Raw genomic sequence first — 21641 nt, 5'->3', positions numbered from 1 at the left:
AAACATGTCTATGCGTGAATAGGTCATCTGTGAAGGGAAGAAGTATGTGTCGTCTTTTTCGGACCCATGCTAGCATCTCCATACATCAAAAAGGTCTGTTGTTCGAAGAAAGGGGTTTAATGCATCTCGCTGATGTTGTTTGTGTTTAGAGGTGTCCATGGAGGAGTCCCCGACTATGTTGAAGTCGCCCCCTAGGATAAGGCATCCTCTTCGTAACTTACCAAGTTTTTTATATAGGCGTTTTTGGAAGCTGATTTGTTTAGTATTTGGTCCATATATATTGACCAGGATGTAGGTGGATTGTCCTATATCACAAATCAAAATTAGATAGCGACCTTAGGGGTCATCATAAGAATGGTGAAGTTTGAACTGGAGGCTGTCTTTAATAGCTGTTAGGACACCGTTTTTCTTTTTTGGGCCTGAGGCAAGAAAGAGTTGGTCATATCCTTTCATTTTGATTGTCGGGGTTTTGGCTGAAACAAAGTGCGTCTCTTGTACGAAGACTATGTCAGCTTGCTGTTTTGTAGTTTCCTTTTGCAGCGTCGTTCTTTTCTGTGGGCTGTTTAAGCCTCTGACATTTAGTGAGACGATCCTGATGGGCATATTGTGCTTCAGGCAGTTATACTATTCGGAATCTTTGGTGTACTAGGGAATAGCCAGTAGTTGTGTGAGCAGTTTTAGTAGTAAGTTCACTCGTATTAGAGGCTGCAACTGTGGACTCAAGGTGAGTCAGATATTCATGCAATTCAGATTATTGGTAGTCTCAATGAGGGGCTGGTGAGCCCAGGGGTATAGAACGAGTAAAGAAATGGGAGCTCTTTCTCAAGTGAGCTCAATGTGCAGTAACTACTGCTGGTGTTAACTGGGGGGAAAACAGTGATTCTCAACGGTAGCCGTCACGGACAGGTCCACGAGAATTGAAATTGGCTTATGCAGAGTATCCCGCTACTACCCAGCCGGATAGTAAGGTGGAAGTTGGAGAGCAATCAGGTTTTGTTAGGCATCCTGAAGGGACCAATCCGTGTCCATTTGTGAGGATGAGGGGTTGTCAGAGGGTGCGTTTTCCTCAGGGATGAGACGCCAGGAGTTTGATGCCCCCGGCAAGTGATTTCACGGTATACGTTTTGCTTTGGTAGGTTATTAGCGATTTGACAGGGAAGCCCCACTTGTAGGGAATGTGGTGGTTCTGTAATGGCTTTGTGATAGTGGCCAATTGTCGCCGGGTATCCATTGTTGTTTTTGAGAGATCTGCGTACAGTTTGATTGTGGCAAATGGTTCTGGGAGGGTAGGTGAGCACTTAGCAGCAGACATCACTTTCTCTTTTGCAATGAAAAAGTGGATACATCTCTGGGTTTTGATTCAGGAAGGTGAGGTGGTTTTGGAAGTCTATGTGCCCGATCTATTTCCAAATCTCGGTCAGTCAGATCTGGTACTTTGGACCTTATCAGTGCCTGTAGATATTGGGCCAGGTCAAGTATTTTTCAGACGGAAGCGGTCCTCTAAATCTGCCAGTTTAAGTTTAATTAAGTGTAGTTCATCATCATGTTCAGTATATACATCAATCAGCTCATTGTGTGCAGTGTAGAGATTTGCCATTTTAGTTTCTACATGTAGTAAGCGCTGGCCTTATGCTTGTACTACAGTAGATAAGGAGGATACTGAGGCAGACAGATCTGTATATAGAGTGTGCTTCAGTGAAATGAGCATATTCTTCATTGTCAGCTCAGAGATTGGTTGGTCTGTGGCAGGGAATGTGTCTATTGCAGAGGGTTGCTGGGGATCAGGGACTGGCAGGGTGAAGGGGAGATTGCTGGGCTGGCTGATATCTGTTTCATCCCTGCGGGGCTTTGATTTAGCTGGGCTGGCTGTGGAGGGAGCTGGAGAGGAGTGCTGCTGCTGTGTGGGAGTGAAGCCAGCGTGTGGGGAGAGGAACCGTGCTGCTTGCTTGAGGAGGCCATTGGCGGCAACTTGCCCGCGGCTCATGTCTGTTATGGGGAAGAAGTTTGTCAGCTTCTGCGGCCCTGTGAGGTGCTTTCTGCACTTCGACATCATACCCGGAGGTAGCAGGAGGTCCCGGGAGCTGTGCAGATTGATTTTGCCCTTGATTTGTTGTTTAGGAGTCGCTCGTTGCTGGGTAGTTTTGCGGAGGAGAGATTTCAGGCTTCCATCCACTTCGCCTGCAAGCCACGCCCCCCCCCCAGTTTGGTGCACTTTAACTTGAGTACTCACTGCTACACAGACACACTCCACTGATACACTATATTTTACTGCAGTAAAACTGCACTGATGCACTGAAATATACGGCGTTAAACTTGCAGTAGCGCACTGAACTGTACTGTGTTAAACAGAAGATAATGCACTGAAATATACGGCGTTAAACTTGCAGTAACGCACTGAACTGTACAGCATTGAACTTGCAGTAATGCACTGAACTACACTGCATTAAGCATGCACTAAAGCACAGAAATGTAATGTGTTAAACGGCAGGTTACGCACTGAAATATACAGCGTTAAACTTGCAGTAACACACTGAACTGTACTGCATTAAACGTAAGATAACGCACTGAAATATATGGTGTTAAACTTGTAGTAATGAACTGAACTGTACTGCGTTAAGTGGAAGATAACACACTGAAATTTACCGCATTAAACTTGCAGTAAAGCACTGAACTGTACGGCGTTAAACTTGCACTAACACAGAGAAATGTACTCCGTCAAATGGCACGTAATGCACTGAAATATACGGCTTTAAACTTGCAGTATTGCATTGAACTCTACTGCGTTAAACGGAAGATAATGCACTGAAATATATGGCGTTAAACTTGCAGTAATGCACTGAACCGTACTGCATTAAACTTGCAGTAACGCACCGAAAAATACTGCGTTAAGCATGCATTAATGCACAAAAATGTACTGCATTAAATGGCACATAATGCACTGAAATATACGGCATTAATTTTGCAGTAACGCACTGAACTGTACGGCGTTAAACTTTCAGTAACGCACATAAATGTACTCCTGTAAATGGCACATAACGCACTGAAATATACGGCATTAAATGTGCAATAAAGTACTGAACTGTACTGCGTTAAATGGAATATAATGCACTGAAATATATGGTGGTAAACTTGCAGTAACGCACTGAACTGTTCTGCGTTAAACAGAAGATAATACACTAAAATATACAACGTTAAACTTGCAGTAACACACTGAACTGTACGGTGTTGAACTTGTAGTAATGTACTGAAATATACTACGTTAGGTGCGCAGTAACGCACAGAAATATACTGCATTAAACGCCACGTAACGCACTGAAATATACGGCGTTAAAATTGCAGTAATGCACTGAACTGTACGGCGTTAAACTTGTAGTAACGCAATAAAATATACTGTGTTAAACGGTCACTACACTGACTGAACTATTCCTACGTTCACACTAAACTGATATTCTACTCTGACAATAGAATCAAAATAGCACACTATAGCACACTAACTGTCTAATAGCACTGAACAGAGCCCTGTTCTATCTCTCGCCATGCCGATATCACACTGAAAATGGCCGCTATTGATAGAATACTTTTATAGTGTGGGGCATAACTAACAGCAATGAGCCATGATTAGATAGAGTCATCATGACAGTGTCCAATCATGGCTCTGACAGTGCTCTATGCCCTGATTGGGCAAAGCTTTCATTGCTTCAGCCAATCAGGGCTTTCAATGCACTGTGTGGCGGCGCAGTGCATTGTGATCATTCGGCGGGCCGAACAAACAGTCCAATGCCCTGATAATTTGGTTGTTTGGCGAATGTGCGAACAGCCAATGTTCGGCCCGAACTCATGTTCTGGCCTAACCGTTCGCCCATCCCTAGTGACTAGTTTCTCCATACAGGAGGCGTCTTGAAGCTGTCATCCTTACCAACAAAGGTAAATATTAAATACATTTCAGTTAGCGTGTTTAATACTTTTTCCCTGCGTTATTACATTTTATTACACATACATTGCCTTGAAAAAGTATTCATACCTCTTGACATTTTCCACATTTTGTCATGTTACAATCAAAAACGTAAATGTATTTTATTGGAATTTTATGCGATAGACCAACACAAACTGGCACATAATTGTGAAGTGGAAGGAAAATGATAAATGGTTTTCCAAATTTTTTACAAATTAATATGTGAAAAGTGTGGCATGCATTTGCATTAAGCCCCCTTTATACATACCTTTTGATACCTTTAACTAAAATCTAGTGGAACCCATTGCCTTCAGAAGTTACCTAATTACTAAATAGGGTCCACCTGTGTGTAATGTCATCTCAGTATAAATACAGTTGTTCTGTGAAGCCCTCGGAGGTTTGTTAGAGAACCTTAGTGAACAAACAGCATTATGAAGGTCAAGGAACACAACAGACAGGTCAGGGATAAAGTTGTGGAGAAGTTTAAAGCAGGGTTAGGTTATACAAAAATATCCCAAGCTTTGAACATCTCACGGAGCACTGTTCAAGTCATCATCCAAAAATGGAAAGAGTATGGCACAACTGCAAACCTACCAAGACATGGTCGTCCATCTAAACCGACAAGTCGGGCATGGAGAGCATTCATCAGAGAAGAAGCCAAGAGGTCCATGGTAACTCTGGAGGAGCTGCAGAGATCCACAGCTCAGGTGGGAGAATCTGTCCACAGGACAACTATTAGTGGTGCTCTCCACAAATCTGCCCTTTATGGAAGAGTGGCAAGAAGAAAGACATTGGTGAAAGAAAGACATAAGAAGTCCTGTTTGCAGTTTGTGAGAAGCCATGTGGGGGACACAGCAAACATGTGGAAGAAGGTGCTCTGGTCAGATGAGACCAAAATTTAACTTTTAGGCATAAATGCAAAACGCTATGTGTGGTGGTAAACTAACACTGCACATCACCCTGAACACACCATCCCAAACATGAAACATGGAGGTGGCAGCATCATGTGGTGGGGATGCTTTTCTTCAGCAGGGACAGGGAAGCTGGTCAGAGTTGATGGGAAGATGGATGGAGCCAAATACAGGACAATCTTAGAAGAAAACCTGTTATGCAGCGCACACACGAGCGGACTTTTCTATTGGACTGGTCCGGCGGACAATGCGATCGTGTGTGGGTTTCACCGGATCTTCAGCGGACTTTTCCAGTCAAAAATCTGACGGACTTTAGATTTGAAACATGCTTCAAATTTTTACTTCGTAACTCCGCCGGACCCAGTTCCTATCGAGAAATCCGCTCGTCTGTATGCTAGTCCGACGGACAAAAAACAACGCTAGGGCAGCTATTGGCTACTGGCTATGAACTTCCTTATTTTAGTCCGGTCGTACGTCATCACGTTTGTCGGACTTTGGTGTGATCGTATGTAGACAAGTCCGTTCGTTGGGATAGTCCGTTGGAAGTCCGCCGAAAGTCCGTTGGATAGACCGTCTGACCAGTCCGGTCGAAAAGTCCACCCGTGTGTATGCTGCATTAGAGTCTGCACAAGACTTGAGACTGGGGCGGAGGTTCACCTTCCAGCAGGACAACGACCCGAAACATACAGCCAGAGCTACAATGGAATGGTTTAGATCAAAGCATATTCATGTGTTAGAATGGCCCAGTCAAAGTCCAGACCTAAATCCAATTATGAATCTGTGGCAAGACTTGAAAATTGCTGTTCACAGAACAGAATGGGCAAAAATGTCCCTCTCTAGATGTGCAAAGCTGGTAGAGACATCCCCAAAAAGACACGCTCAATACTTATTTTACCCAATATATACATATACATATATTTATATATATAGATATATATATATATCTATATATATATAAATACATGTATTGTCCACAAGGTCACCCAGGGATTGGATGGAGGGTTTTAACCTTTAAAAAGTAGGATGGTTTTTAAGCTCCGGAAAGGGTAGGGTGGATGGTGCTGAATTCTCAGAATTGTGTTGACCTTCCGTGGGCAGCTCTCATAAAGCAGAAGTGCTCCGAGAGCCACTTTGGACAGAAACTGAAAGAAGAGGTCAAACAGAAGTGCTACAGCAGAATGCAATGCCCAATCTACTTGATTGACTTAGACTTTTGCTGAGTTACCCGTTTGGCTATTAGGACAATTAAAATGTAAGTCCAGGTATAACCCAAATTCACGCCTAAACCTCCTCCTACCCTTTTAGATCATGCTATAGCGTTGCTTTTATGCTTTTGTCTTGTTCCAATAAAGCAGCTTTTATTACTACCTATGACATCATCACCATTTTTACGGGGGCAGCTCAGTTCCTACTGATGTAGACTTTGTCACCAGAACTACATCTCCCAAGAGTGCTTTCCTTAAACTCAAGATGTGGGCAGGCTCCTGGGAGACAAGGCATCAGCATTGTTTTGCTGGGAAGTTGTTGAATGTTCTCTATGTAGAGTGGGACAAAAAAAGGGTAGGGATAGGTGGAGCTCTGTAGTCCACCAAGCAGGTGAGGAAACAGTGGTTGGAAGTTTTAAAAGCATGTACTGTAGGTATTTCTTCCCCTGACATGTACAAAGATAGACTAACGCTCCCTAAGGATCATGATCTCTGTACTCTACCCATTAAAAATGCCTTAATGGAAGCAGGGGCATATATTACGTTTTTCATCTTATGATTGTCTTGTATTTCCACCATCAAGACCAGGCTTAGGTGCCAGAGTAAAGCTGTAGGCAGCACCAGAAGTTATGGAAATGGCCTGTTTAGATTTTTCCATGGTTATTGGGTCTAGAAACTGGACCTGTGGCTGAAATGGACCACTCTGAAATCCAGGTGCTCCCATGCCCACCATCTGATGTCCTTTAACCGGTTGCCAACCACACCCTGTAGCTTTACTGCTACAGTGCAGGCCGGCTGTGCAGAATCAAGTATATATATATGTGATTCTGATCTTCCGCGTAGGGGGCTTGTGATCGGCACAAGACGATCAGCGGGTGCCGGCCAATGGATGACCGTCACCACCTGCTGGTCAGCGAGGAGAGACAGGGTTCTAGCCTATGTAAACAAGGCAGAGCTCTGTCCTGTCAGCAAGGATGTGCTGGATTTTGTTTCCCTGCAAAGCACATCCCTGTAATAAAAGCACCTCACAGTACACATAAACACTGGCTAGGCACAGAGTTAAGCAGGATATCTTGTTGTGCCGCTCAGGCTCAGTTGATGTGGGGTATGTGTGTGAGTTCCTCCTTATCCGCTGCTGGGAGTGCTGGCGAGGGATGAAGCCTGTCCGGCTCCTGCTATAGCTCAAGGGAGAGAAAAAAATCCCTGATGCCGCACATTCATATGGTCCTATTGTAGTAATCAGAGTCTTAACCTCAGCCTGGACTCCAACCAGGCCACGCCCCTAGCACGTTTCGCTCTGCCCACCAGAACTTAGACATGTATCCCCATGACTGAGCTTGGAGGCGGAGCAAAACGCATTGGGGGCGTGGCTTGGTTGGAGTCCAGGCTGAGGATGCCACTCTGATTACTACTATAGGACCCTACGAATGTGCGGCATCAGGGATCACCTCCTTTTTCTCCCTTGAGATATAACAGGAGCCCATACAGGCTCCATCTTTCACCGGTATAGGACCATACGGACGTCCGGCATCAGGGATCACCTCCTTTTTCTCCCTTTAGGCACACAGTTAACCCTTTGATCGCCCTAGATGTTTAACCCCTTCCTAGCCAGCATCATTAGTACAGTGACAGTGCATATTATTAGCACTGATCACTGTATTCGTGTCACCGGTTCCCACAAAGTGTCAAAAGTGTAATGCCGCGTACACACGATCGGAAATTCCGCCAGCAAAAGTCCGATGAGAGCTTTTGGTCGGAAAATGCGACCGCGTGTATGCTCCATCGGACTTTTGCTGGCGGAATTGCAGAGAGCAGGTTCTCAATTTTTCGGTCGGAAAAAGTTTTGATCGGACATTCCGATTGTCAGTACCAATTTCCGACGCGCAAAAATTCCTACGCATGCTCGGAAACAATTCGACGCATGCTCGGAAGCATTGAACTTCATTTTCTCGGCTCTTCGTAGTGTTGTACGTCACCGCGTTCCTGATGGTCGAAAGTTCAGCGAACTTTTGTGTGACTGTGTGTATGCAAGCCAAGCTTGAGTGGAATTCCGTCGGAAAAACCATCCAAGATTTTTCCGCCGGAAAATCTGTTCGTGTGTGTGCGGCATTAGTTAGTGTCAGATTGGCTGCCGCAATATCACAGTCCCCCTATAAGTCGCTGATCACTGCCAGTACAGTATATATATATATATATATATATATACCATAGTTTGTAGCCGTTAGATAAAGATAAAAAACCTTAGGCCTTTACAACTACTTCAAGGGTTCTCTGGATAAAACATAGAATGTGACTTTCACCAAACATCCTTTGATGGAAAAACATTCGGGTTCATGTGTTTTGAAGCCCATCTCTGGGCAAAAAAAGAGTTTTCCCATGCTGTGGGGCTGTGCCCAGTGCCACACTGCACGGGTCAATTTCTCATTTTGTCTAGGGGTGAGGAGAAAGCTTATACTCACCCCTTTGTTCCACCGGAAAACGGGGCAATCCCCATGGTCCAGCAGTGGATTGGTCTATGGAGCCTGCTCTGGGGGTGATGACATCAGGAACGGTCCACAACTCAAGACTGCTGGAGCTCGGAGGTGCTGGACCAGTCTTGTGCTAGGAGGATTAGAGGATTGGGTAAGTAAATCTCCTTTCCTGTCGCATCATGGCAGCATACACTTTGGGTTGTGACTCCGCCCCCACAACCTGATAGGACTACATAGCTATAAGTTGTAGAGATGGCCCCTGCCCAGTATTCTCTTATTTTTCCTCACCTGAAGGACTGAACATATCAGAAGCACCCCCTTACCGAATTCGCCCCAGCCAGGTTCTAGCCTCTCCTGGGTGGAAGTCCTTACCTGTACAGCCTCTAAACGAGCTAGATGGAAGGAGCCCCACTCTGGTGATCTCGGGGGTATGTTGCGGTCTGGTATAAGCCTTAAACAGGCTTAGTTGTTGTGCAGCGGTCGCCATGCCTCTTTTTCTCACTTTTTGTCTTTTTCCCTCTATGCTGGGCTCTGTGGTCCCTCTGTGCCTCCCTACAGGCTTCCCGAGCGTCTCGGCACTTCCGCGCATGCGCAGTGCGCGCCGTCAGGGCGTCCTTTCGATTTTGCCAGTTTCCAAGATGGCGCCGGGCGCATCGCGCCGCTACTGCGCATGTGCGAGCGGGTCGTGACCTCGGCGGCCATGGCGGCAGATTTAAAAGCCCTGTTTTTCATTTCTGAACTCTCCTTGCTCCCTGGAAGACTTCTGACTGCTGCTGTTTTGAACTTCTGCATTCCTAAAGCTACCCTCTCCCTCTGGGTAAGTGTCTAATACTTATGCACTGTTTTTTGGGACCTGGCTGCATGCTCTTACCTTCCTATACCTTTCTCAGGTATTCACCTTCCTCTCCTATGGAGGCCGCTGCCCCAGCAGATCACCACCAGCCTAATAGGTAAGGGGGGGGGATTCCAGCGGTAAGTAGAGAAGATTGAAAAAGAGAGCAGGACCGTACTAATGCTACCTAATTGGTCAGCCCTGTCAGGTCCGCAAGATCATCTAAATCAGGACGAAGAGAATCTTCGCACAGGAGAAGCCGCTCCGGCCATAGACGCAGCCGCTCACGCGGAAGAAGCCGCTCAGGCCGCAAGGGGAGTCGCAGACGGAGTCGATCCCACTCAAGGCATAGCCGTTCCCACCGCAGAAGATCCCCTGCACGAGGACACCAATCCTCTACGCACCCTTCCCGTCCAGCCGGGAACGCTTGCTGGGTATGTGGGGCCACGGCCCTCCCAGACAAACTAGCCTGCCGCAAGTGCATAGATGAAGCCACCAGGGAGAAAGAGCCGGATTCCATAGAACCCACTGGAGTCTCTACTCCCCAGGTCTCAACTCCTGATGTGGAGTTTACGGCCTATAGCACCTCACCCACCATTCCCAGTGCATCAAGAGAGCAAGACCTACCGTCGGATGATGAGGAGCCGGAAGCTTCAGCTGGCTTTGATTTCGCGCTCATAGAACCGTTCATCAGATCGGTTAAGGAAGCGATTAACTGGGAGGAGCTTGAGGAGACACAGCCTAAACAGAGAAAATATTTCCCAAACCTCAAGAAGGTTCCGGGGGCTTTCCCATTCATCGACGAGTTAGAAGAGCTCATTAAGGAGGAGTGGCAGAATCCGGAAAAGAAGTTCAGTCTGTCCAACAGACTCACCAAACTGTACCCTCTCAAGGAACCCAAAGTATCTCCTTTACTTTCTCCTCCAGTAGTGGATGCATCTTTGATGCGTCTAGCCAGGCACGTGACGCTCCCCATTGAAGATGCAGTAACGTTCAGAGACGTGCTTGACAGGAAGGTGGATACAGACCTTAAGAGAGCTTACCTGTTCGCAGGAGGCGCCTGCAGGCCAGCGGTGGCATTAGCGGCGGTTGGGAAAGCTATCTCCAGCTGGTCCTCAGCTACAGCGAGGCTCGTCACTGAGGGCGCAGATCAAGAACAGATCACTAAGGCCTTACAAGAACTTAGCCTTGCGGGAGATTTCGTGGCGGAGGCTTCCGTAGATACCATCAGATCCACATCAAGGTCCATGTTAGCCTCTGTAATGGCCAGAAGGGCGCTATGGCTTAAACCTTGGTCGGCTGACCCCGCCTCAAAGTCAAACTGGTGCAGGATTCCATATGATGGGGTGAACCTCTTTGGAGCAAAGCTGGATACCGCAATCTCTAAAGTAACAGGCGGGAAGTCGGGTCTCATACCATCGGACAGAAGGCCGAAGCAACAAAGGCCACCTCCCTTTAAACGTAACCTTCCGGAAAGATATAGGGATGCGAAATCCTATAGACCCGGGAAGGAATACAGAAGGAGCTGGAAGAACCCCCAGACGTCCTTCCTTAAGTTCCAGAAACCCAAGACCCCTGCCTCCAATGACCAGAAGTCCTTTTGAAGGTTCGCCCGCCCAACCAGCGGTAGTGGGGGCCAGACTCACAAAGTTCAAGTTGGTCTGGGCGGGAATGATAAAAGACCCATGGACGGTGTCCACCATTCATTTCGGACACAGGTGGGCATTCAGAGGTCGTCCTCCAAGAGACCAATTCTGCTCAACCAGACTTCCTCCCTCTCAAGAGAAAAGACTATCCCTAGTCCAGTATATCCAAGAGTTGCTCCAGAAACAAGCAATAGTGGAGGTACCGCCATCCCAAAGAGGCAAAGGTTTCTACTCCCCACTTTTCTTAGTGAAAAAGAAATCAGGGGACCTTCGTCCAGTCTTGGACCTAAAAAACCTCAACCGGTCGATACGATTGGAAACATTCAAGATGGAAAGCCTTCAATCAATCCTCCAAGCAATAAACTTGGGAGATTGGATGCTGTCAATCGACCTCCAGGACGCGTATTTGCATATCCCTATCCATTCCGAGTTCCAAAAATTCCTCCGGTTTACCCTAAATCATCGGCACTTCCAATTCCGAAGCCTTCCGTTCGGGATCTCTACCGCACCCAGGACGTTTACAAAAGTCCTATTACCTGTAATAGCCCACCTGAGAGAAAACGGGCTGAGGGTCCACCATTACCTGGACGACATCCTACTTCTCTCAGACAGCCAGGACTCTCTTGTCCTTCACAGGGAAATCCTGGTCTCCACATTACAGTCCCTAGGGTGGCTGATAAATTGGAAGAAGAGCAACATCCATCCCACACAGAGAATGGTCTTTCTGGGGGCCGAATTGGACACAAGGGAGAATACGGTGGAACTTCCGGGGGAAAAAATCCCTCCTCTAATTCAAAAGGTGAAAAGGGCAATCTCCGCTACAATGCTCCCGGCCAGGACCTGTCTCAGTATCCTGGGCTCCCTAGCTTCCACCATTCCAATGGTCCAATGGGCGCAATGGAATTCGAGGCCTCTCCAGATCTCCTTCCTACGTCAGTGGAAGGGCACATCAATGTCCCAACCAATCCTCATCTCTCAGGAGGTAAAGCAATCGTTGATGTGGTGGGTACGTCCTCACAACTTGGGAAGATGCAGGCAGATAGTCACTCCCTATCAAGAAACCGTGACCTCAGATGCCAGTCTACATGGATGGGGATCCCACTATCAGGACCTTGCGGCTCAGGGTCGTTGGCCTTTCAGGGCACAGGATACAGTGTCGAACGTTCTGGAGATGAGAGCAGCGTTCCAGGCTCTCCTGGCCTTCAGTTCTCACTTGAGGAGGAAGCACGTCCTCCTAAGGATGGACAACAAGGTGGCCGTTGCCTACATCAACAGGCAGGGGGGCACCAGAAGCAGGTCCATGTTACAGGAGGTCCGTCCTGTTCTGGAAAGGGCGCAGCTGAATCTACTGGACCTAAGGGCGGTTTATGTCCCGGGAGTCCAGAACACCTTAGCCGACTCACTAAGCAGAAATTTCCACTCCAACAACGAATGGTCTCTGAGTCCACAAGCCTATGCTCTCATATCCCGAACCTGGGGTCCTCCAGAGATAGACCTAGCAGCAACTCCGGAGAACACAAAGTGTCAGAGATTCCTATCAAGGACACCGTTTCCTTCGGCAGAGGGGACGGACTGCCTCCAACACCCCTGGAACTTTCACCTGGGGTACATTTTCCCCCCGACGCCTCTCATAGCGAGATTCCTCCTGAGGCTCAAGAAGTCAACAGCATTGGTGATAGCAGTGATCCCTTTCTGGCCGAGGAGGCCATGGTTTACTACCCTCATGCAGCTGAACACGGCAGAGCCTCTGCCTCTCCCATTGACGACAGACCTACTCTCCCAGGGACATCTTCTTCACCCGAACCCGGGGAAGCTACACTTGATGGCCTGGAGACTGAAAGGGCTAGGTACCTAGAGCAGGGCTGTTCCCAGAAGGTGGTGGATACCTTACTCCAGGCCAGAAAGCCTACTACCAACATCACGTACAGAAGAGTTTGGGAAAAATTTGTCTCCTTCTCCCACCAGCAAGGTTGGGACTCGTCCTCCCCGTCGGTGTCTCACATCTTGGAGTTCCTTCAATCAGGCCTAGAGAAAGGCCTTAGGTCAAGCACCCTGAAGGTCCAGGTATCGGCCCTGTCTGCCTTGACAGGAGTTAAATGGGCGCAAGAGCCTCTGGTGGTTCAGTTTCAGAGGGCCTGTCTAAAGCTGAGGCCCCCCAGAAAACCGTCATTCCCGGTCTGGGATCTCTCAATTGTTCTAGAGTCATTATCCAAGGAACCCTTTTTTCCAATGCAGAGCATATCCCTCTGGGATCTGACGCTGAAGGTTTCATTTTTAATAGCCATAACATCGGCAAAGCGAGTGTCAGAGATGCAAGCTCTAATGGTTAACGAACCATACTTGGTTGTTCTTCCAGACAGGCTAGTCCTAAGGCCTTCGGATCGATTCATCCCCAAGGTGTCCTCATCCTTCCATTTTAATCAGGAGATTAATCTTCCAGCACTCAGCACGGATCAGGGAGACCCTCATCCACTAGATGTTAAGGGTACCGTTATAGAATACCTCTCAGCAACAAAATCCATCAGAAAGTCGGAAAACCTCCTAATTATCCCACATGGTTTCAGGAGAGGTCAAGCGGCATCCTCACGCACCATTGCTTCATGGCTAGTAAAGACCATCAAGAGATCTTACTCACTGAGTAACCATCAAGTACCTGAGGGCTTAAGGGCACACTCCACCAGGGCAGTGGCAACCTCCTGGGCGGCATATTGTAGAGTCTCGGCGGAGACGATTTGCAGAGCGGCTACCTGGTCCTCCAGGAACACCTTCATGTCTCATTACAAGGTGGATTCCGCCTGCTTATCCACGGTGGATTTCGGAAGATCCGTTATCCAGGCCAATTCCTCTATTATTTGATTAATAAACTTAGTTTGAATTCCCACCCAGTCTTTGCGAGTTACTCCCCAAAGTGTATGCTGCCATGATGCGACAGGAAAACGGAAAATTGTATACTCACCTTTCCGTAATTTTCCTTTCCTGTCGTATCTTCATGGCAGCATACAATCTCCCACCCGTCTAAGGTGAGATATATATATACGGAGAATACTGGGCAGGGGCCATCTCTACAACTTATAGCTATGTAGTCCTATCAGGTTGTGGGGGCGGAGTCACAACCCAAAGTGTATGCTGCCATGAAGATACGACAGGAAAGGAAAATTACGGAAAGGTGAGTATACAATTTTCCGTTTTCTCCTCTCCCCTAGACAAAAACGAGCAGTCAACACATGCAGTGCGGGCACAGGGAAAACTTTTTTGTTGCCCGGCGATGGGCTTGTCGCCATGTTAGAGGGGCCTACAGTGATCTGCCCTTTCACTTGCGGGGATGGCTTTTGAGCAGAAATACGTTTACGCCCAGGACCAGACCTTCCCTTTCTCATACCCGGAAGTCACTGGGTGAGATAGCAGGGGCCAAGAAGTAGTAGGTCCCGCTAGAATCAGGTAGAAGAAGCAGGCAAGTGCGGAGCTCCAATCACACATGTCCTCTCAGGTCGCCATCCTAAAGTATGGGCGGCACAGTGGTGTGGTGGTAGCACTCTCACCTAGCAGTAAGAAGGGTCACTGGTTCGAATCCCAACTACGACACTACCTGCCTGGAGTTTGCATGTTCTCCCTGTGCCTGCGTGGGTTTCCTCCGGGTACTCCAGTTTCCTCACACACTCCAAAGACATGCTGGTAGGTTAATTGGATCCTGTCTAAATTGTCCCTAGTATGTATGAATGTGAGTTGGGGACCTTAGATTGTAAGCTCCTTGAGGGTAGGGACTGATGTGAATGTACAATGTATATGTAAAGTGCTGCGTAAATTGATGGCGCTATATAAGTACCTGAAATAAATAAATAACCACGCCCCCAGAGATGGACTTTGAATGACAATGCATGATTTCCCCCCACCCAGAGAATGTTTTGTGAAAGTCACATTTCTTTGCTTTTTAAATAGACACCTAGAGGGTAGCCAAGTAGACTGAAGGACACCGGGGTGGTATAAGACACTTGTCCTAGATCCCACCAGAATTGTGATCCTCCAGCATAAATAAAAACATTCTTTATATAATACCCACTTATTGTCATAGTAGAAAAAAAAAAAGACGAACTGGCAAGAAAGACCCACTTCTTTCACCTATATTTTCATCTGCATCCTTTTGCAGAGACATATACATGTCCACATGCAGGATATATAGGATAGTGAGGAGGGAGGACATTACTCCACAAGAAAAAGCTTAAGAGCCCGTAATTTTGGTGTCATTTGTATTTTGTGTAGAATTTTTCTGCTGCAGAATGGACTGATGGACTGCCAGCTGGGTGGATTTTATATGACTGACTCACTGGTAGTCAAAGCAGATCAATAAACAGTACGGTAAAGAAATAGGTTTAGACAAGTGATTTGTTGCATAATACGGTATGTGACTAAAGTGTATTTCCAGTAAGGGGAACTGGCAACACTACAGCAAGCATACAAAGACATTTATTGTGCTCCTCCAACCTTGTCATAATAGTTAGGGGAAGGTCCATTTCTGTTTCAGCATTACCGTGCCCCTGCGTACAAAGCGACCTCCATAAAACGTGGCTTGATGAGTTTGGTACAAAGAAACTTGAGCAGCCTACAAATAGACCAGACCCCAACCCTACTGAACACTATTTGGATGAATTGGAACTCTGAGCCTATTACACATCAGTACCTGACCTGACCATAAAGAGATAGATTGACCAGTTTGGTGTGGAGGAACTCAAGTGGCCTACACAGAGCCCTGACCTCAACCCTACTAACACCATATGGATGAATTGGAACTCTGAGCCAGGTCTTCCCATTAGACAACAGTACCTGACCTGGCTGTAAAGACTTGGATTGACCAATTTGGTTTGGAGGAACTCCAGTGGCTTATACAGAGCCCTGACCCCAACCCTACTGAACATCATTTGGATGAATTGGAAATTTGACCAGGTCTTACCATTACACAACAGTACCTGACCTGACCATGACATGGATTAACAATGACAAGACACGGATTAACAAGTTTGGTGTGGAGGAACTTGAGTTGCCGACAAGGAACCATGACCTCAACCCTACTGAATACAATTTGGATGAATTGGAACTCTGAGCCAGGTCTTCCCATTACACAACAGTACCTGTCCTGAGCATAAAGACATGGAATAACAAGTTTGGTGTGGAGGAACTTGAGTTGCCGACACAGAGCCATGATCTCATTCGTACTGGATGCCATTTGGATTAACTGGGACTCTGAGCCAGGTTTTCCCAGTACACTATAGTACCTGATCAGACCATAAAGACATGGATTAACAAGTATCGTGTGGAGAAACTTGAGTTGCTGACAGAGAGCCATGACCTCAACCCTACTGATTACCATTTGGATGAATTGGAACTCTGAGCCAGGTTTTCCCATTAAGCTACAGTACCTGACCTGACCATAAAGACATGGATTAACAAGTTTGGTGTGGAGGAACTTGAGTTGCTAACACAGAGCCATGCCCTCAACCCTGCTGATTACCATTTGGATGAATTGGAACTCCAAGCCAGGTTGTCCCATTACATATCAGTACCTGACCTGTACAAAGAGTTATGGATTGACCAGTTTGGTGTGGAAGAACTCAAGTGATTCACACAGAGCCCTGACTTCTACACCATTTGGAAGAATTGGCACACCATTTGGAAGAATTGGAACTCCAAGCCAGGTCTCCCTATTACGGATCAGAACATGGACTGTCAATAAAGCCATGGATTGACCATTTTGGTGTGGAGGAACTGGAGTTTCTTACACAGAGCCCTGAGCTCAACCATACTAAACCCCTTCAGAATGAAGTACGTGAAATAATGATTGTTAGACGGGATTTCTCATCCAACATCAGTACCTGTCCTCAAAAAGGGCTAAATGGGCCAAATTCCCACAGACACACTCGAAATTGTAGTTGAAAGCCTTCCCAGAAGTACAGAGATTCGTTTGCCTCAAAGAAGAGGTCAACTTCATTATAATGGCCGTGGTTTTGGAATGGGATGCCCACCAAGCTCATATAGGTGTGATGGTCAGGTGTCCACAAACCCTACCCTGTACATACCCCAATATATAATGGTAAAATTGTACTTTAAATACAGTCAGACAAAAAAAAGTACAGGGAACAACGTGGAAAAAAAATTATCAAATTTTGATATTTCGACCGATGTGTACGTGCTTGCCAATTTCCTATCTACGTAATTGTCCTGCTTTCGGTTATGCTTAGTCATTGGATGCGTAAGTCAGGTAATTTTAATTTCGGGTTTAAACCTTTTCTCTTATATTAAAATTAAACAAGTTTTGAGAAACAGTGGGGAGAAACCGAGCAAGGAAAAGATGCTTTGATTTCTTCCTAGCAGACAGAAGATCTGGGGTAGATAACATGCAGTGTGGGAGTTTATATGATGAGACTAGAATAGCTGTATGTATTGCAAAACAGTTCCTGCAACTCAGAAAACTTTCAGAAGCTGAAAATGATGGAACCACAAGATCTTGCTACCCGTGAGCTGCGTGCCATTAAAAAAACCTTGTGCTATATCAGCAGCACTGCCTGTGCACTCTGTCTAGTGTGTACAGCAACCACACTGGTGCTTTTACTAGGCGACCGAATGGTAAGTGTCCTCGTTTCTCAGCTTATGTCATTCTATCAGTTTCTGTATTTGTACAGTTTGATGGAGGTCTCAAGGTGACTTCAATCACCTGTTCTCAACCGGTGGGACACATACCCAGGGGAGTCCTTCTGATAGGGCCATGTGGCTCCTATTGTATACACAGATCTTAACAGTTTGGATATTTAGCAAATATTTGAACTTATATGTAGTTGTCTACAATCATGATGGGTTGTTCAGAAGACAATTATACACAATAAGGGGTATCAGTAATAAATTGACCTACTCAAAAAAGTAAAGAAAAAAAAAAAGAAAGAAAAGAGTTTCTTCCAATAGCACCAAGGGGTAGATCATGTTCAAAGGGGCACCATCACCCATAATAGAGGATGATAGATAGATAGATAGATAGATAGATAGATAGATAGATAGATAGATAGATAGATAGATAGATAGATAGATAGATAGATAGATAGATAGATCCCCTGGTACCCAACACATGGCTGGCGGGCTTGGCACCAATGTTGGGGGTTATTATTGCAGCCACTGACACCAATGCTGAGGGCTGTTATTACATTCACTGACACCAATGTTGGGGGTTATTGCGTCCACTGATACCAATATTGGGGGTTATTATTACGTTCTCTGGTGCCAATGTTAGGGGTTATTATTACGTTCTCTGATACCAATGTTGGGGGTTATTATTACGTTCTCTGATACCAATGTTGGGGGTTATTATTACATTCTCTGACACCAATGTTGGGGTTAATTTTGCGTTCAAAGATACCAATGTTGGGGGTTATTGTTGCGATCGCTGACACCAATGTTGGATGTTATTATTGCGTTCGCTGACACCAATGTTGTTTGTTTTTTTTATTGCGTTCACTGATACCAATGTTGGGGGTTATTATTGTGTTCACTGATACCAATGTTAGGAGTTATCATTGCGTTCACTTACATCAATGTTGGGAGTTACTATTGCATCTACTGATACCAATTTTAGGGGTTATTATTAAGTTCACTGATACCAATGTTGGTGGTTCTTATTGCGTCTTCTGACACCAATGGTGGGCGTTATTTTTGCGTCCACTGCCACCAATGCTGGGGGTTATTGTACTCCAGTTTCATCAGTAGGTATTGCGATACTCTGCAAAAAATGCTGCAAGATCAAAATGTATAGATAGCTTGAGTTGTTTCCATTGTTCTTTAGAGATACATACCCTAAACCCCTGGTGCCCAACATACAGTCCATGGGGCTGACACCAATGTTGAGGGCTATGATGGCGTTCTCTGACACCAAGGCTATTATTTCATTTACTGACACCACAGTTGGGGGTTATTGTGTCCATCGATACCAGTTCTGGGGGGCTATTATTACGATCACTAACATGTTGGAGTTTATTGCATTTACTGACACCAATGTTGGGGGTTATTATTACATTCTCTGATGCTAATGTTGGGGGTTATTATTGCCTCTACTGACACCAATGTTAGGAGTTATTATCGCGTTTACTGATACCAATGTTGGGGGTTATTGTTGCGATCACTGACACCAATGCTGGAGTTTTTTATTGCATTCACTGATACCCATCTTGGGGGTTATTATTGTGTTCACTGATACCATTGTTAGGAGTTATCATTGCTTTCACTGACACCAATGTTGGGAGCCACTATTGTGTCTACTGACACCAATTTTAGGAGTTATTATTAAGTTCACTGATACCAATGTTGGGGTTTATTATTGCATCCACTGACACCAATGTTGGGAATTATTACTGTGTTCACTGATACCAATGGTGGGGGTCATTATTGCGTCCACTGACACCAATACTTGGGGTTATTCTAATCCAGTTTCCTCAGTAGGTATTGCGATACACTGCAAAAAATGCTGCAAGATCAACATTTATAGATAGCTTGAGTTGCTTCCATTGTTCTTTAGAGATATATACCCTAAACCCCTGGTGCCCAACATACAGTCCATGGGGCTGACACCAATGTTGGGGGCTATGATGGAGTTCTCTGACATCAAGGCTATTATTGCATTCACTGACACCACAGTTGGGGTTTATTGTGTCCAATTATACCAGTTCTGGGGGGCTATTATTACGATCACTGACATCAGTGTTGGAGTTTATTGCATTTACTGACACCAATGTTGGGAGGTTATTATTGCATCCTCAGACACCAATGCTGGGGGTTATTGTACTCCAGTTTCTTCAGTATGTATTGTGATACATTGCAAAAAAGGCTGCAGGACCAACATTTATAGATAATTCAAGTTTTTTCCCTTGTTTAGAGATCTATACCCTAAACCCCTGGAGCCAACACATGTCCAATGGGCCTGACACCAATGCTTGGGGCTAATATTGTGATCACTGACACCAGTGCTGGGGGTTATTGCATGTATTGTACTGACACCTATATTGAGGATTATTACGCATTCAATGACACCAATGTTGGGGGTTAAAATTGCGTTCACTGGTACTAATGTTGGGGTATACTATGGGATCCACTGACACCAAAGTTTGGGTATACTATGGCATCCACTGACACCAATGTTTGGGTATACTATGGCATCCACTGACACCAATGTTAGGGGTTAAAATTGCATTCACTAATACCAATGTTGCGGTATACTATGGCATCCACTGACACTAATGTTGGGGTATACTATAGGATCCACTGACACCAATGTTGCGGTATACTATGGCATCCACTGACACCAATGTTGGGGGTTAAAATTGTGTTCACTGATACCAATGTTGGGGTATGCTATGGCATCCACTGACACCAATGTTGGGGTATACTATGGCATCCACTGACACCAATGCTATGGATTATTGTACTCCAACTTCTACAATGTGCATTGCAATACGTTGCAAAAAATGCAGCAGGACAAAAATTTATGGGCATTGATGTGCTATTGTGTGGCCCTCTGGAGGTCTCATGGGCCAAACTTATGGCCCTCTATAATTTTTTTCAGTTGACCACCACTGCTCTAAACTCAACTGGTATCAAACAGATAGATAGCTAGACACAATGTTGGAAATGGAGTTATTCCTCCCTTCATCTTTTGGCTTCTTGCACTCTTTGTATAGCAGGGCTGTAGTTTGAGAGGAAGAAGCAGCACAAGGAACCAATCATTTTATGGGTGGACAATAAGCATGCTCATAGGAGGGGAGAACAGTTTGGCGTAGAGATGAGCTTATCACTGGGCTGCTTTTCCTTTCACTGTCCAGTCACAGGTTGGGCACGGGTCCAGGATGACCTGAGCCCAGAAGAAGTGGGTTGAATGATGATGATGACGACTGTCAGACTGAGGACACCTAGTGGCAGAAAAAAGTACTGCAGGAGAAATGTCTGGATTGGAGCTGAATATTGCAGCAAATGTTGATTTTGTTAATTTATCTTTTCATGGGCTATTCCTTTTTATCCTGTTATTTTTGAGCGGCATTTACATAATAACAGATTTGTTTTGGATGGAATGGGGAAGGGTTGGACCTTCTGTCAAGTTTTTTTTTGTTGTCTGTGTGCCACTGGAGTGATTCTTCTTTTCTGACGATTTTTCATTATTTCCAGCTGGTGATCTTGCCAGTAATATACTTCCTGTCAGGGCTGGCAAAGGGGTGGGCAGGGGGGCAGCTATCTTGGTCACATAAGTGGGGGGCGGGCATATTTACAGAAAAGGCAGGCTTTGCAACCTACTTTGCTGAAGGTGTAGTGTGGGGGGTGCTCTTTGGCTTTATTGCCTTGGGTGCTAAAGGACCTTGTCCCAGCTTCCTGTCCTAAGGTGACACTGCTTACACATTATACTTTATCTATAGAGCATGGGTCTCCAAACTTTCTAAACAAAGGGCCAGTTTACTGTCCTTCAGACCTTAGGGGGGTAGACTGTGGCCAGTGGGAGTGGAAAATCGCTTGTATGCACACCTGGATAAGTCAGCGAGCACTGTGAGGGTCATGTTTTTTACTCCTCCAGTGCTTTTAAAACTATCAGCAGGACTGTTTTTAAGGC

At 45.8% G+C, this 21641-nt stretch overlaps 1 protein-coding gene across 2 annotated transcripts in view; it reads left to right on the top strand.

The window, feature by feature from the left end:
- The first annotated feature begins 17119 nt into the window (after positions 1-17119).
- Positions 17120-21641, top strand: part of TNFSF8 (TNF superfamily member 8) — a 77118-nt gene continuing 72596 nt past the window's right edge. For both annotated transcript variants that reach the window (XM_073600684.1, XM_073600683.1), the window contains exon 1: positions 17120-17632. In XM_073600684.1, the coding sequence (XP_073456785.1) occupies positions 17495-17632 (138 nt within the window). In that variant the 5' untranslated portion in view covers positions 17120-17494. The remainder of the gene's footprint in view (positions 17633-21641) is intronic.

This window comes from Aquarana catesbeiana, linkage group LG09 (genome assembly GCF_042186555.1).
Source record: "Aquarana catesbeiana isolate 2022-GZ linkage group LG09, ASM4218655v1, whole genome shotgun sequence".
NCBI classification, from domain to species: Eukaryota; Metazoa; Chordata; class Amphibia; order Anura; family Ranidae; genus Aquarana; species Aquarana catesbeiana.
This window is presented reverse-complemented; position numbering and strand designations above follow the sequence as displayed.